Raw genomic sequence first — 18,396 nt, 5'->3', positions numbered from 1 at the left:
AAAACTTATCATGCAAATAACATGTTAAAATTCTCTATTTACGATAATCCACGAACTAAGTAACAGTGATTGGCCAATCAGAACTCACTGTAACAAGCTGCAGACAAGCGGAAGCAAATTTTCATACGTTTTCACACAAAATGGTTGAAACCAACTTCAAACTTCTTAAGAAAGACAACAGAAAAGGTATGATTTTTCCTTGATTAGAATTTAAAGACATTCCCCTGACATATTTATTGTGTTGTAGGCCTATGTGTGACTGTGAGGGATTGAGAAAAGAGAGCAGAGCTGACTTTATCGAGTCAAGTCTTGAGTCCAAAACCAAGAGCATTCACTGCGCGATGAAGCCTGTTAGACTGCCTTTAAAATTTAAGCAATGAAAGAAAAAAATACCAGTGCATGAGCTTTTATATTTTCTGAACATCTGTGCGCGAGCACAAATATGCTATTAATTTTTTACAACAGTTACAGTGCATAGCAACACACACACACACACACACACCTTTGTACTCATTGACATTTTCATTTTTCATAAGTGACTGTAGTTTATTTACATGTGTTTTCTCAGAGAGTACAGTTACATTTATTTAGTAATTAAATGACTTAATTCCATTACATGTAACTAGTTACACACCAACACTGCCCATGATTATCCCATAATGGCACATATAAAACAAAGTGTGAATATAAGAGAAATCTAAAATATGTATTCTTCCACCACCACTATGTGCCAAGAAAAAATGTATGAGGGAATACGGAAGATAAGACTCTTCTTTCTATTCCCTGGGATAACTGTTGGCCATCCAGAGATTGACTGGCCATCCGAGAACTCAAGCAGAGCTATTGTCTATTGTCAGAATATGAGCAGTCTGATACTTTCGGTGAGAATGAAGAAAGTGATTTTTAAATATGTTTATTTCATATAGATATAAATCTACAAACTAAATATGTTTATTTGAAAGTGGACACAAATCTAGGCTACTTTCATTAGCTTCTATTCTACATCTCTTTAATGAGGTAATAGTATAGTCATGTTGTTGCATAAAGATCTGCTGCTGCAGCACTTCTGCTTTTCACCTTCATAACCTCTAATATCTTTATTACATCTCATCTTTTCTATTTAGTGTTTTCTTATTTTAACTTAAAGGCTTACTGAAACTAAAAGAAATTTAGATTTCACCCCATGAAATGCAAAAAAAGAAGCTTCACCATTTATAAAGCACCATGTAGTTTATTATTGATTGTGACTTTTATTGTTCATCACAGTTCAATATCAATCACCCTCAGTCGCCTTTTATTTCTTAGGGAGACCTGAAAAATAAAGGCACAGCCAGTGATTTTGACGAGGTGTTCGCGACATCTAGAGGATCAGTAGCGGTACTGCAAGGGGTCCATCAATTGCATATTAAGCAATATTACGTTAATATAAAGACGTTTAGCTAAATGTTTCTTTGTGCCTCCACATTAAAATCAGACATGAATCAGATACAGAGTTGGAAGTTTCGTATAAATTCGTACAATTTTTTTATAAGAAAAAGTAAGCATGAAGGTCCACCTCTAAACTTGATCCTCAGTAGGCCTATAGCTTTTCTCCCGGACCTGCCTTCATTGGTGACAGCAAGGTAAGTAGCAAGCTAGTATGGCCTAAAATAGCATTGAGCAAAATGCCTCCAAAATGTTATGTAATGTAGGGGCCTACGAACTGCCCCTGCACTTGTTTTATGTGTGTGTTTATAACCGTATAGTTAAGCAATATCACACGAGAAAACTGCTGTTTTCCTGAAATTTCAGCACCATTGCAAATTTGATATGTTTATTTTGTACAACAGTTCAATAAACAAGTTTTTATATGATAAATGATGATTTGTTGACACAGCATTTTGCAAATTTTGGACTGTTTTAATTGTTTTAACAAAGTGTCTACCAGCAACACAGAATGGTGTTTGGTTCATCCTCAATAATTGATTGATCCATTCATAAAACACAGTCACGTGCTTCATATATGAATGATTCAACCGGTTTGAAAGAATTGGTTGAATAAAAGATTCTATGATTCACTTTTTGAGACTTGCCGTCACCTATTAGTGGTTTTAGTTTCATATATGGGCCATTCTACAGCATTGGTGCAAGCTGCTGTCCCACAGCCAAAAAAACATTTAAAAAGCATTTAAGTATTCAAATCTTAGATGTTTATTAAGATCCTTCTATTATCTATTGAAACTCACAATAATATTTAAAATATTAGTAAGCTATTGCTATACTGTATATTAATACAGTGGTGTGAAAAAGTGTTGGCCCCCTTCCTGATTTTTTTTTTTTTTTTTGCATGTTTGTCACACTTTAATGTTTCAGATCATCAAACAAATTTAAATATTAATCAAAGATAACACAAGTAAACACAACATGCGGTTTTTGAATGAAGTTTATTATTATGAAGGGAAACTAAACTAAAACTAAATCCAAACCCACATGGCCCTGTATGAAAAAGTGCTTGCCCCCTAAACCTAATAACTGGTTAGGCCACCCTTAGCAGCAACAACTGCAATCAAGCGTTTGCGATAACTTGTAATGAGTCTGTTACAGCGCTGTGGAGGAATTTTGGCCCACTCATCTTGGCAGAATTGTTGTAATTCAGCCACATTGGAGGGTTTTCGAACATGAACCGCCTTTTTAAGGTCATGCCACAGCATCTCAATATGATTCAGGTCAGGACTTTGACTAGGCCACTCTAAAGTCTTAATTTTGTTTTTCTTCAGCCATTCAGAGGTGGATTTTCTGGTGTGTTTTGGATCATTGTCCTACTGCAGAATCTAAGTTCGCTTCAGCTTGAGGTCACGAACAGATGGCCGGACATTGTCCTTCAGGATTTTTTGGTAGACAGCTGAATTCATGGTTCCATTTATCACAGCAAGTGTTCCAGGTCCTGAAGCAGCAAAACAGCCCCAGACCATCACACTACCACCACCATATTTTACTGTTGGTATGATGTTCTTTTTCTGAAATGCTGTGTTACTTTTACGCCAGATGTAATGGGACACACACCTTCCAAAAAGTTCAACTTTTGTCTAGTCAGTCCACAGAGTATTTTCCCAAAAGTCTTGGGGATCATCAAGATGTTTTCTGGCAAAACTGAGATGAGCCTTTGTTCTTTTTGCTCAGCAGTGGTTTTCGTCTTGGAACTCTGCCATGCAGGCTATTTTTGCCCAGTCTCTTTCTTATGGTGGAGTCATGAACACTGACCTTAACTGAGGCAAGTGAGGCCTGCACTTTAGATGTTGTTGTGGGATCTTTTGTGACCTCTTGGATGAGTCGTCGCTGCGCTCTTGGGGTAATTTTGGTCTGCCGGCCACTCCTGGGAAGGTTCACCACTGTTCCATGTTTTCGTCATTTGTGGATAATGGCTCTCACTGTGGTTCGCTGGTGTCCCAAAGCTTCAGAAATGGCTTTATAACCTTTTCCAGACTGATAGATCTCAATTACTTTCTTTCTCATTTGTTCCTGAATTTCTTTGGATCTCAACATGATGTGTAGCTTTTGAGGATCTTTTGGTCTACTTCACTTTGTCAGGCAGGTCCTATTTAAGTGATTTCTTGATTGCGAACAGGTGTGGCAGTAATCAGGCCTGGGTGTGACTGGAAAAACTGAACTCAGGTGTGATAAACCACAGTTATGTTTTAACAGGGGGGGGCGGGGGCAAACACTTTTTCACGCAGGGCCATGTAGGTTTGGATTTTGTTTTCCCTTCATAAAAAAAAAACCCTTCATTTAAAAACTGCATGTTGTGTTTACTTGTGTTATCTTTGATTAACATTTAAATTTGTTTGATGATCTGAAACATTAAAGTGTGACAAACATGCAAAAAAATAAAAAATCAGGAAGGGGGCCAACACTTTTTCACATCACTGTATATAAAATCATCATTTATTGGGTACTTTCATTTGGGAGGTGGTTGTCCTGAACCCTAACCCCTATATTTCAACTTATAAAAATGATATTGAAATAATGAATAAATATTAATAATAAAGTTAATATATATATATATATATATATATATATATATATATATATATTTTCTTTGTAAATTATTAAACTTTATGTAAAAAATACGTCCCGCATTTTTCATGTCACTACGGAAACAGTGTATGTTTTAGTCTATTGGCTGAGACTGAATTTATCGAAACCCATAAATTTATGATCAGGAAATATTCATGTGTCCCCTTCTCTTATAGCTACAAGGTGTGAGTAGATAGGTCTCATCATTTTGAGGTAAGTGTGTTCAAAAGTCTGAAAAATCTGTGTGTAACTTTAAGGAACATCACTACCGAACACCTTTTTCTGAAATTAAGCACAGTTTTTTGGGGGAGTTATTCCATGACATTTTTTTTATATATATATATATATATATACCACTGTTCAGAACTGTGCTAGCTAACCATGTGCTGATTAGCATCTTTGAGCTAGGTTCAAAAGTATCTAAAATTGTCACTACCGAAACATTTGGTTGAGTTTTGGTAGTGATATCTTTGTTTGTTTGTTTTTGGGATCTTATCCCATAGAATTGTCACTACCGAAACAGTCACTACTGAAACATGTCATCATTGCTTCGGTAGTGACAAAAGGGAACACAACACTCATATTTGGGGAAAATAATTTTTTAGTATAGTTATGCAATTTTTTTGTATTTTAGTATGTTTTAGTAGTGTTTAGTATGAGTTAAAATTCTGTAATGTGATGTGGATGCTACCAAAGCATTACTGATCCTACCCAAAATGTGCTGTCACTACCGAAACATGGGATGTTGTGTCAGAAATAAAGTATACGGTATTATCAACTAAGATGTTATGATTGTTTTTGGTTCAATGTTTATTCAAACTAATGAATCCTTTACTTTGAAGTCAGTATGATCAACTATTTGCCTTATTTTACAAAGAAAAATTGGATTCAAAATACAACAAAACTCATAAATTACACTTTAAATATTGTTAAAAATGTGATTATGGATTTACCTCTTCTAAAAAAATAAAAAATAGGGAAATTATTGTTTTTTTTAAAAAAGACCATTTTTTCAAGACGTTTCAAACTCATTTGAACCCAAACATGGGGATACAATAATAGTCCTAACTCAAATGTATGAATAACCATAGCCTACATTGTTAAAAACAAGGACAAGGATCTGTGACGTAGGCCTAAGTCCCATTCTAACCTATGTGGATGCGTTTAGAATTTCGATTTGAAATCTATTTTGATGTTTTATTTAACAAAACACATGCATAAGGAGAAGTGCTTTTGCATGTGTAATGACATTATAGACCAGTTATATTATCTGTAGCCTAATATAAGGTCTAATTTGCATTGATTTTAATTAGCCAGTTAAACTCAAATTGATACGCAGCGATACCCTTAGCTTGATGTGTATTTCTTAGCAAATGCAAATATTTTCTTGATTGTTTGATTCGCACGTTTGGCCAGTAGGTGGCCTAAGTGACTAACTGAAAGTATAACTTACAGTGTGTAGAAGTTCGCACTTGTTAAGACTTTAAATAAGATATGTAGGCCCATGTGTTGATACAGTTAAATTAAGTGGATACGAAAGATATCTAAAAAAAAAAATACTAATGATCGATGTGTAGCAGTTGTAACTGCGACGACTACCTGTTTTAAATTTCTTGCTCTCTTTCTTTTTCATTTTCTTTCTTTCTTTTTTTTTTTTTTTAATAGCCTAGGCTAACTTTTAAGATAGTGTCACTGAAAATTGAAAGGCAAGCGGAGAAAGTGTTATGCGATCATTTAAAGCCCAACCTGGAAAGGTCCAAGAAAGGGCTACGACTGTTTTACTTTCCATTATCAGAATGGTTCGTCAACACTTACCTTGTAGTTTAATTTCGCAAGACCGCACTCCACCGGAGCCCATTACATTTTTACATCAAGTCCTCAAAAAGTCTTGGTATCAGTGATGATAAAATGAATGGAGTCGGGATTCCGAGCTGTCCAACTCTGTGATCTATGACAAATGGAAATCCAGTTCAGTGTTTAAACATGATTTGACTTACAGATGATTAATTATTTATGTGTTCGCAGTGAGCTAGCACAGAATCGTCTCCCGGTGATGGGCATGAAGTGGAGAGAGACACGACCCAAAGCTGTCTTTAAAAAAAAATGTTTAGAAGTGTTTAGAAATGTATTTTAGAGATACCCCAGTTTGAGCTCCAATTTAATTACAAATAGGCCTGATATGAAATCCAAATAGGCCTATAGTTTGAAGCTTTGTCGTTTATCATTTAGTTGCAATTTTATGTTGATGTGAACTGGACACGTGCAGTGTACAAATAATAGACCGAAGACGTGAGCTAAAGGGGCGCTTCCAAACTTTCTCCACATGATGGCGTAACTCGCCTGATCAACGAACACGGACGAAAAGCGCGTTCATCCACTTGAACAGTTGATATTGGACCTGTTTTGTGACTGCATTCATATATTTGATGTGTAATCTATTCTTCTGTTTAAAGCAAAAGTGAAACCCTTCTTTTACTTTCATGATGCAGAATAGTAGGCTATGCAGCACTTTAAACTCAGACGTTTTGAAAGTACGCAATTAGGCTATATAAAATTGTTTTTTTTTTTTTACCAAACTTTATATAATCAAATATTTATTTATTTTTCCGCCACGACTTTGTAAAAAACAAAAACAAACGAAACAAAAAACAAATCTAAATAAATACAGCTTATTAAAAAGTTATACTATATTACTGAGTAATAGGCATATGTCTCTCTCTGGAGGCCTATGTCTTCGCGTAGCCTATTCATTTTTAGGCGTTTTAACAAGGCAAGTGTCTGAAAATTAGTTCTGGATATTACATTTTAGTTCTATCGCTTTTATTGTAAAAAGAAAGATTTGAGTATATATTTTTCCCTTATCCTCCGGAGTATGACAGTTGTAGTTCATCTAAATGATGTGCGACCAAGACACCAGCATCTAACATGACATCTGTTTAAATGCTTTCATGCTAATACACTCCTCTCGAATGGCGTCTTTGTTAGTGAGTCAAAGATTATTTACAGAATGAGTCAATTGCTAAATGGTTTCATGATTGTTGAGCGGAATCGCCGTAGGAGGCGGTTAGGACTATTGGAGGCTGTGAGGTCGAGCTCTGGCGAGCAGCGGGGCTCCAGTAGGAGCGGCGCTAATTGAGGAGGCAGAGTCGAGGCGGGCCAGTAGAGCACGGGAGCGCGAAGAGCTGGGGCAGGGCATGCTTCTGGGAGCTGAGCGTATTGTTTAGATGTATAAAATATGAGACCAAAATTTCTCATTCCTATCCCCCCTTTTCTCGAAAATAGAGCTTTCACGATGTCAACCTAGCCTCACATTATTAATAGGCTATTCTTCTGTTATTGTTGTGGATATTTGTTTTGTATTTGTCATATTTCATCGATTTTGTCTTTATGTGCACATATAACATAGCCTTTTGTGTAAATTGCCCTTCTCCACTGAATTACATGTGGCTATGCAGAGAGCTGTCCAGAGCTGAAAATTTGTTAGATTATGGTTAAGACCGCATATGCTATTATTATTTTGGGCTAATTGATGTTGTTTTTAGTACAAAAGTGATGCACAGAAAGTGTACTTTATTAAGGGCTTTTGGTATATGAACATATTGCATTACAAATTAATAATGTAATAGCCTATGTATTTTAAACTATGCATTCAACTATGTAGCTATACCAATTTAAAACACAATAAATGACAATAAATGTTTATTTGAATTTTTTTAAATATTTTTTTATTTATTTAGGCTATTTTATTTATTTATTTTTCATATGACGCACTGGCTGGCCTATGTTGGGCTATTTGTTTTAATTTGAGTTAGGACGTGAATGCAGGTGTATATATTTCTCATATATTGTCTCCAGTATCTTTAAGAGACGCATGTCTGCTCACTCATCACCCACCCACAAGTGAGAATGTTTCGGGAGAGACTTGGGTTTTCAGACTTAAGGTGTTGTGGTGAAACAAAATCTGAATATTTACTTTTTCCACAGTTCATAGGATCTCATCCGAATCAACCTTCAAATGGGCTCTTACACTCTGATCTTACTTCTCCTGTATCATAGCCTCTTGTGACCTCTAAATGACTCTGTAATAGAATTACAGTTTTTAATCCTGCTTGCCAGAACGCCTCATCACAGGCTGCTGGGTCCAGAATAACACTCATACTCTTTTAAAAATGAATGCAGTCACATATTTTTATGAAATTTGTAATTGTTAATCTACTTTACAAAATGAACGCCATCGGTAATTCGTGTATCAAAAAATAATGTGCCTGTCTCTCCAAAGCCAAGTAGTTTTTCAGACCAAAGTATTGCTCTTATTACAGCTTTGAACCATGGCGGGGAAAGGAAAGACACTAGTCGGTCATAATAAATAGTAGCCTATAGAATTGATACGAATTTTCAACAATATCTGCCAGGTAAAATAATAAGTCTAATGAAGTGATGTAACAACATTTCAGATGTGAGAATTTTTAATAATGAATCTTTTAAAATATATAATTCTTTCAGAACCAGCTAAAGATGTAGCCTATACAGCGAGGTTGGAAATTCCCGTTTTTTATTTTTATTTAATTTTATTATTATTATTTGTCTCATTTTAGGCTACGTTATTTGAAACTGCTTTTTGAAAACTTGTGTATATTGGTTGATTTATTACCCATATGGGATCACATGAACAATAAAAGTAGGCTATAAAGTGAAATTGTCATTAAATGTGTATAATAAAAATAATCATGTGAATCATGAATTTAAATTTTAATAACTCGTTTGGATGATGTTTGTTTGTTTGTTTGATTGTTTGTTTGTTTGTTTATTTAATTATTTATTTATTGGGCATTAGCCGATCATTGTCATCCGATCATCTGCCTAATGCACAGTTTGCCACAATCGGGTTAGCCTGCTAATTCACGGCTCGGATTCTAGCTTCACGTACCTTGTTCTGTGCTTTTTTTGTGTGAGAAGGGGACTGTTTCGGGAGGGAAAAGGCCCAGTCTTGCCAAGAGTGGTTGCACTGACAGGCTATGCCGAGGCTCCACGCTTTCAATCCGGGTCAGAGGGAACTGACGCTCATTGAGAACTGCATGAATACACACGAATAGAAAAGTTGTGTTCAGTTAACCGATGAAATCAGAGAAAAAACAGGGCTGTACAATCTTTTCTTATTGCCGTCTGCGGTCCAATTGCGTTCATTTGTCTCTGTGCGACGAAGGTTATGGGAACAGGACAAAAAAATCTATTCTGCCTTTTTGACACCTTCGCCAGTGATAATATACACGGGCTTCGGGACTGGAAGTGTATGAAAATGTTATGTATTGTTGCCGTTGTCACAGCTACTTATATTCTGTAGGTCATACTTCGTGTATTCACATTGCAAGGGAAAAAATATCTGAAATTGTGTAACTGAATTATTAGACACTTTATAGGTAGTTACAACAAGAGTTTAAGAGAGCAGTCTCTTTGCAACTCTGCGTAATTCTGCGTATGTCTGTAGGCATGGGGGCACAAAATTTCAAGATGTTGCTGGCAAATTACTTTTGATCTTTTATTATTATTATTATATCATTTAGAAATATCTTATGATATCTATATGAAATATAAAAGCCAGTTTAATGCAATAAGTGATTCTAAATTAATTTCCTCCATCACACACAAATTACGAAAGCGCTGTTTACCACCTGTTTATATAGCTAGTCTCAAAGAGCAGTATTGATTTAAAAGAAAACTGTTCTTCTCATAACCAAGCTATCAGTGCTAAGCATATTTGACAGGGATATCTGCCAATAAATGAATAGCCTATAGTCTGAATGATAAAGATCGCTATGATTTGAGAGCTCTATCAGCCAGTTATAGTCCATGTCTGTCCACTGCAGGTGAACCAAAGTAGTCTCTCGCGATTAACTAAATGAATACAAATCAAAGATTTCTTTATTTTAGCGCATTAGTGTAATCAAGTGTCATTGGGATCAATGGGTATTTCCTTATTGTCGCGCAGATTTAGACTTGAGGGGATGTACAAGACTTACACAGTGCGCCCTACATAATTATGAAATAATAAACGCAGCCTTATTTAGAATTGCCGGTTGTGAGCTGAAAGTTTCGTCTAGTCTTTGTTATCTGTCGTGAAACGGACAGCGATGATAAGGGGCAAACTTAATAGGTGTATAGGCTAAACAAATACATTTATAAAACAAGGAAGTCTTAACTAATTAATAAAATAATTACTTTTCTTGTTACAAATATATAAACTCATCTTTAATAATAGTCTTTGTTACATCGACAAATTAAACAAGCTGATTAGGTTATTTGTCACACCTGCAAGCTGTTCCTCTGTTTTTGGTAGCTAAATTAGAAGTGTGCCAAATCGGAGACGCACTCAATTAGGATATGTAGACTTCCACCGTTATATTGTTTAGTGCATGACTATCCTCTGTAAAATTTACCCATAGTATATTTTACGTCAACAAACTTTAAAGTGCCCTGAAAAAAAATCTGGAGCAAACGAAGTAAACTTCTAAAGGAAGTGCTTTGTACGGTTTTCTGTTTGGCCATGCGAGTTAGAGCTATACTCGCCCAGAGGGAGCTTTCTCCTTGCATAGCTCAATTTGGAAAGAAACGCCGTTTCGTTGACTACAATGGGACACTGGGCCAGGGGAGGAGTCCTCCATGATTAGTCAATTTAATGGTGCCTTCACTTAATTTTTGCATTGTATACTTTAGTCACTGGTTATTAACAAAAAGAAAGACGAATGTTCACCCACTTTTATGTTTAAAAATCTTTCTATACTACAAATTGTGTTTGTTGAAGAATTTTGTTGCATATGTTACACTGCTGATCAACTTATTTCATGCTCTCCAAAATTTGGAGAGAAAACTACTAGAATGTTGTTGTATAGAAATTAGAAAATGTTTTGTGGAAATGACACACATAATGCAGTTTTATAACAAAATTGAATACTGTATTTTCAGTTTAGAAACGTATACATTAACAGAAACACGCAAGAAAGTAACATTGAATTATAAGCGCTGGACTGGAAACATGAAATAGACTTGGTCAGTCGATGGTGATATCCAATATTTTGTCTTTTGCATTAATCTCGACTGATATAGCGTTCTTTTCATGGCATAAAACAGAGAAACAAAACGCCTATGCACTTAATATTTACGTTTTGACGAATAGTTTATGTAGGGACACCAAGCCAAGAAAAGAGAACAGGGATAGAAAAGAGAATGGGTATAGCAATATTATTTACAGACTTATTCCTACACATATATTACAGACTGGGAGAATGATCGCATTATTTAAGATATACATAATTCAATATAAAATCTCAAAATAAAAATAAAAATCTGATACAGTCATAACGATTCAGTTCCACATTTGACCAGTACCCCACACAGGCAGTGACAGAAGTGTAGTAAAAAGGTGCTTACGACTCAAATGATTGTCTGATGAACATAAAGGAAAAGAGGATTGCATCCTGGCTGCTCGTCGTCACTCGGACTAAAACAGAAAAAAAGGCGATGGACACCGGTTTCTGGTAATTCCCTCTTCACGGTGGTCCTGGTAGACACAAACGTGGGGCATTTCCCCATATACAAAAAAAAAAGAAAAAAAAAATATAGATATATATATATATATCATGCAAGTGAAGGGGTGGGGGAAAGGTGTGGGGTCCATTGAAAGCGCATGAAAAAAGACGTGCTTTTATGTTTTTCTTTTTATAAACACAATATCAGTTGGTCCTTTTTCATCTTCCCCGATAATTAATAAAGTTTTTCAGGTCCTTTTTCCTGCATATATTTCTCTTTTGCGTATCATACGTCGCATTCCGAGTCACTTGAAGTTACTGAAAGAATCGACGTGCCCGTGTCGACTCGCTCTGTCATACTCGAGACACTGGTCGTTGGACTAGCTGCAGTTGATGGCGACTCCGCCGAACTGCGTGGGGTGCAGCCGGATTCCGAAAGGGACCGCATGCCATTCTGCCCTATTGCTTGATGCTGGAGCCTATAGCAGAAAAATGAGAGAATGGTATGCCGTTAGATAGAAAAATCGCAGGCCATTTTCACTGAAAAACGCGCCTCCATTTTCACGTAATTATTAGGCTATGCTAGGCTATATTAACATAGTTTTTTAAAACGATATAGATAAAAATAGATAATGAAAAACAACATTTGCTTCCATGGTAAAATAAATGCTACAGCTATTTTTTTTTTGTGGAAAACTATTAGGCTACATAAAGCATGGCCGCTACAGGATTAAGTATAGCCTATACCAAAATATTATCACAGCCTATTTATCCTCGAAATTTGATTGACTTCTCATTGATAGCATTAGTTATTGTATTAATTTGTATGTTTATATGTTCAAATTAGGTGTGATAAGGTAAAGATGTGAGTTTTAGTATGCTGCATGACCAGAACATCATAGTTCTTGTTTAACTATTTGTAATCATCCAGTCAAGTCCAATTTGTAGATTTATCCATTAAATAATATTAATCACTTACACCAGTCAAAGTGTGTGCTTAGTTTCCGCTGCTTTCTCATTCCCTAGACGCACAGTTATATTTGGTGTTTAGGAAGAAAAATAATTTGATTAGCCTAAATCACCTGAAACAACTCTCACTCTAACTAATTTACGCCATGTTATCTGTAATATAATGAAGTGAAACAAAGCCTAATAATTTGCAAGATGTCAAATATACCAAACATTAAACCTTCGAATAATTTGTAGCCTTATAATGATTTATTTCTCAATGCATGAGTGTCCGCAGAATAGGTTTACAACTATCTGTATTTATAATGTCATGTTGCAAAAGTAACTGTCTAAGAATGTTTGTGATAAACTACTCTCTAGAATTACTTTGAATATAGATGATTTGGATAGATTTTACTTTTCCAAACATAGCAAGAGAGAAATGCTATTAATGCTATTTTAGACGTAGCCTATCCATATTTGTTTTGTTATTGCTAATATTTGAACATTGTAACAACTGTTAAATTAAGATTTAAATACTTAATATGTTAAACCCTACAAAAATACTACATTTTTGTCACACAATAGCTTTGCTGTAACGAATATACACATTTCATTACATGTTCTTTTTGCTATTTCAGGTTTCATCGATGAATCAGGATAATCTTTTCCTTTGCATCATTTTTTTCCACATTAATAAAATTGATACAGGTAGGCCTATGTTTTATCTACTTGCTTTTATATTATGGTTGAGACTTTCAAAACATCTTACACATGGCACAAATAAAATGTCGTCGTTTTCCCTCCTTCGTCTCTAACATTTGATTGTTTTTACTGCAGTGCTTCCTACCTCGTGTTCACATAATTCACAAAATTGCATTAAGACAATGATAGTAGTAATGATTAAATATTTCAACTGCAAATTGAAGTTAAACATGCCTAACGTGACTGACCTGTTTTTTGCTGCCGCTGCCCTGTCTCGTTGTCTCCGGTTTTTAAACCAATTTCCGACCTGTGTAGGAGTGAGTCCAGTGGCTTGAGCCAGTTCCCTTTTCTTGCTGGGGTTTGGGTAGGGGTCCTGAAGGTACCACTCCCGTAACAGACTCCGCGTCCGCTCTTTGAAACAATGCGTCTTCTGCTCGCCGTCCCAGATGGTTCTAGGCAGGGGAAACTTCTTTCGCACCCTGTACTTATCAACCGGTCCTAGGGGACGCCCGCGTAATTTCTCGGCCTCCTGATAGTGAGCCTCGAGCCACATCGCTTGTAGTTTACCATGCGAGTCCTTGGTAAACTTGTGGTTCTCCAGAATGTGATAGAGATCGCGAAAATTGCCTGTGTGAAAGGCAACAACAGCCCGGGCGCGTAGGATGGATTCATGCTTGTTGATCGCCTCGCAAGCACCCGGTGCCACTGGAAGCGACCATAGGAAGCGACCCAGCCGCTCGATGTCCCCGGTCTCCTCCAGCGTCTCGCAGACGCTCGCCACTTGCTCCGGAGAGAAGTTTAGGGTCGGTAGCTGAAACATTGACAAGTCTTCGGGAGACCTGGTGCTGGGCGCACTGCTCGCCAAGAGCAAAGGGCGATCAGCAAAGTTTGGCAGGAAGAAATGAGAGGGATAAAGCTCTAAAGGCGATCTGAAAACCATGGAAATGACCTGAGAGAGAATGAAATTTGCGAAGGAAAAAAGAACGACGAATTCAGATTGAATGATTCAATAGCTATCGCCTAATGACACCAGCCTCATAATATCTCCCCCTAAATCCACCGTGAGTGTAGCATTGAAATATTTTGTTTCGCTTTTCTATTGGTCTTCTTGGTGTCTTTGTAGGGTTGTCATGGCAGCCCTGCCAATCACTGTCAAGCGTGCCAATCATTAGCCAGTACGTAGAGGCTTTCACCACTTCTGCTGCACGCACGGGGGGTTATCAGGAACTCCAATCTCAACAGCACCCTCCCTCCCTTGACTCGTGTGAAGTCGAAGCAGAGTCTCGCCTATTTGTTGAATGGAATGAGCAATTAGTGGGTGGAATATTATTGTGATCTTAACGAGGCTCGTTAAAGTTAAGAAGATATGTAGGGAGAGAAGGCAGGGGTGGGGTCTCGGGATGACAGTCACGGACACGGGAATTTAAATGAAGCGCTAAAACGGAATCTACGACAGGGTGCACGGATAGGCTATTTCATTCTTTAGCGCCTTTATGAAGCTGGAGGAGATACGATGTTGCGCCGGCTCGCTTAGCCCACGAACACAGTAGCCGTAAAAGCATGTATTGAATTTTATATTTAAAAGGATAATTTGTTCGCTTTGCATATGCAACGCTGAAAACTCCCGGATCGTTTTTGTACTTCGATCGCATTTCGGTACGATATGACTGCTATCCTCGCACAGTGACAACCGTTTAGCCTACTTAGTGCACGGCGCATCTCTGTTGCTCCGTTGATGCTTTACTAGCTCAGAGACCAAACACTGGCCCATTGCCCATGTATGTTGAGAAAAGCACTTGATCGTTGATGCATATTTGGTTTTATTTAATTAAACTGTTCTCTTTTTCAGTCTATTGTTATTCTGTGCGCTACTTAAGGTCGTTAAAATTAGAAAGCCCGTTTTTCGAGAATGAGGGATATGTCACGAGATTGGGCTTCCAATGGCATGTTGGTATAGGTTTCGTCTGGGTCTGCATCAAAGAGTTTGTGCTGCACTATATTTAGACAGTGCTTTGTTGGTGTTAAAAATTCATGCGTCCACTAGATTAAGAATAGCCTAATGACCATATTGATAGAGGCGTAATGAGACGCATCATCCAGACTTTCTCTAAACTAATGCCTAAATAATTTGATGCATTTTCCAGAAGTGTTCAGGGATTCATAACGTGTATGTCTCTTTCAGATATTCAATTCCATCTTTTCAAATAATTATGCATGTAAATGGTATAATACGATTTTTTGTATTAACTTTCCTATTTCCTATTCCGATGACTTTACACAAACGTAGTGCAAGCTCGTCTGTGTTTAGCAAAATGAGGGGCGGGGAACAGATCCTAATAGATGTATTGGGTCATGTTGTGTCTCCAGGATCAAATCTGTTTGTTCTTCTGTCACAGGAAACTTAAGTGAAGTAATTCCAAGAGGCACTTAAAGTGGTCCCTTTGGAAAGATTTATGGACTGGAAATAACCTGTGCTATTTCATTATTGACCGTATCTTTGGCCAAGCTGTTTTACATTTAGAAAAGCTCTTGATTGTGTCATACCATACAGGCCTTGTTTCCTATAACATGATTAAAATAATTACATTTTGGAGACATCAGTGTTTGCATGACACGGTTCAAAGGTGATTTGCAAAAAAAATACTCGCGTTTAATAGTGGAAATGGCAATGGGAAATGACAAAAGTTGTCTTAAATTCACTTTGTTTAACATAGCCTTTGTTTTCGTTAAGCAAGTCATTAGCATCCCCAAATAAGTTCATTCACCTGGTTTAATCGTCTGTTTATCCCCTAGCTTTCATTGCTCTGTTCTATGCCAAAATCAGCGGGGAGCAAGGTCCTCAATACCGATGAACGTTTAGCCTCGTCTTTGTTTATTTACTGACAAAGACTATGAAAGAAGAATGTAATAGACAGTGGATTATTTAACAGAAAATAATAATATGCGTTTCTTCAATACTTTCAGTATTTTTGAGTGATGTGAAATCAGGGGTTTGAAACTTAACACGTAATTTCGGCGTTCACTGCCTCTCTGAGAGAGCCATGTAGTTTAAATAAAGCTAAGTGTCGTCAGCATGCCAGAGATCATTGGGAAGAGCTCGGTCGTATGAGAAGGTAAGCAAACCATTGCTTAGCTCTCTATTCGAACTTGCTCTCACTTCTTATCACACGAAAATGTGTCCTCCCATACTCTTACCAGAGTACACATGCATGAGTAATTTTGTGCATTGTGTGGTGAGTCGGGGACTTGCAAGTGTTTGAGGAGGAAAGGGCACGGGACAATGCCTTCTCGTTAAAGGTTTTATTTAATTTTAAACACTTATTCAGTTTTTTTTCCCCTTCACATCCACTTAGGTCACAACACATTGCAAAACAGGAAATCGATCTTCAGGTGACGGCTGCAGAAACACAGAGTTCTATCAAGAGACATCTTCTCGGAAGCGGTGTGGTTTGAGTCTTCCAGTTTTTTCTCTTTTCTTAAACTATGGGTTGTAATACTGGACGTGGTTTCATCGATTTTGATTCATTGCTCTCTCTTTTTCCCCCCTTTTATGTCACGTCTCTTTCTTGTCTGTCTTTTCCGCTATATTTTCCTGGTTTCATCCAGTTATAAATGGTAGGCTATTATGATAGGCTGTTTTCTGGTGCTATATCGCAACAGTTCCATCCAGAATGGACTTGATTTAAATGTGGCCATGAGGTCTGTGTTGTTTGTACAAAAGTGAACATCTTTGCATCATTTGAATCGTATTACTTATGTTTAAAATAGCTAATTGTTTCGAGAGACTCACCAGAGAGTTGGTCAAGTTCTTAATGGTGTTTAGGGCTTCGTAAAAAAACACCAAGTGCAGTTCATAAAGCGAAGGCGGTAGAATAAACAAAAAGCATCGTTCAGTACCAATTATAGCCATGCATATTCCCAGATTATTGCTTGTGAAGTTGTCATCCTCTGCCGGGACGTTGCTCTCACTCCGTGAATCATGTGAGACAAATGCAGCTTGCAGCGTTGTGGGGCTGTCGTAACGGGGCGCAAATGCCCCTTTCTATTCTCTGCTCAGGGTCTTAACCTCGGCTGTATTTTGAATCCGCGTGGCTTGTTAAATGTAGGTAGCACAATGGATGCGTTTTATTACTTCTGCCTGTATGATGTAACACCTAATTATGTATAGCCAAGATACTATTCAGAATAAAAATATTTTTTGGAAAAAAAGTTTAGAATGGCATATGTTTAATATGTGTTATTTGTAAAAGGAAATTGGGTCATTTTATAATTTTGTTATATGCTGATCATCAAACTCATTCTATGAAATTCTCTATATGATTGATTTGAGCATTATTTAAAAAAAAAATTTGCCTATTTGCATTGGTTATAGTATAAATTATTTTTAGGCTATTAGTTATGAGTCCCTGCAACCTCAATGATAAGTTATTTTTTATTTTTTTGGCTGGGGGAGGGAGGCGATATTCGAGCACCATTTTCAACAGAGATGCCCCCCCCCTCCCTCGCTTTTTTTGTGTGGTCTCATTAAGTGGGCATCCTGCTAGGTCTGCGGAGTTATACGGGAGCTGTCCAATCACTGCATTTGCACGGCTTGTTAGCGACATTTAATGAGGGTTCTCTGCGAACCAAGTGAATGGCGCTTCAATGTTAGATTTACCTTGTGTCAACTCGTTACTTCTAATGAAGCCATTGGAGGTTTCGCTTGTGAATAGAGCCGGACGCCTGGAACTGCAGGCCCTCTTTCTTCCGGTTTCTCTTTTAGAGCTTTGGCTTGGCCCAAATCCATAGTGTGTGGTGTGGGTAGTGAGGACGTGCACTGTATTTTGGGGGGTAGAGCGGAGTAACGGGGATATTCATTAATAGATAGCTACGTTGTATCCATTCTATTATGCGTTAAGTGATTATGTTGATTTTAGGACCTTATATGCGGGATCATCGTCATTACCCTTGAAGTGGTAAATGAACTCCTCTAGTTCCTCCTCGAAATAAAAGTAGCCTAACCACAAACATACAACGCACTTCTCTAAGATCCAACACTACATTCACATTTTCCACTGGTTTGACATTTAGGAATATTTTTGTGTTTAAAAGGGACTAAAGGAGTATAATCAGTTACTCAAAATAATAAAGTAGCCTAATAATGTGTACAGTAGCCTATGACGACTGT

At 37.1% G+C, this 18,396-nt stretch overlaps 1 protein-coding gene across 1 annotated transcript; it reads right to left on the bottom strand.

The window, feature by feature from the left end:
• Positions 1-10,985: 10,985 nt before the first annotated feature.
• Positions 10,986-14,298, bottom strand: LOC306882326 (homeobox protein SIX3). The gene is made up of 2 exons (XM_079436874.1): positions 13,478-14,298; positions 10,986-12,055 (listed from the first exon to the last, which is right to left on the bottom strand). Exons 1-2 carry the CDS (start codon positions 14,167-14,169, stop codon positions 11,863-11,865), a joined length of 885 nt encoding a protein of 294 aa, XP_079293000.1. The 5' UTR covers positions 14,170-14,298; the 3' UTR covers positions 10,986-11,862.
• Between the last annotated feature and the right edge of the window lie 4,098 nt (positions 14,299-18,396).

Source organism: Barbus barbus (assembly GCF_936440315.1).
Source record: "Barbus barbus genome assembly, chromosome: 16".
Lineage (NCBI taxonomy): Eukaryota > Metazoa > Chordata > Actinopteri > Cypriniformes > Cyprinidae > Barbus > Barbus barbus.
This window is presented reverse-complemented; position numbering and strand designations above follow the sequence as displayed.

What these genes read in the sequence shown, in the direction of transcription:
- LOC306882326 (XM_079436874.1), bottom strand. Translation starts at nt 14,169, where the DNA reads ATGGTTTTCAGATCGCCTTTAGAGCTTTATCCCTCTCATTTCTTCCTG. An exon ending in GCAGCGGCAGCAAAAAACAG is followed by an intron (nt 12,056 to 13,477) that starts GTCAGTCACGTT and finishes TTTCTGCTATAG; the next exon opens with GCTCCAGCATCAAGCAATAG.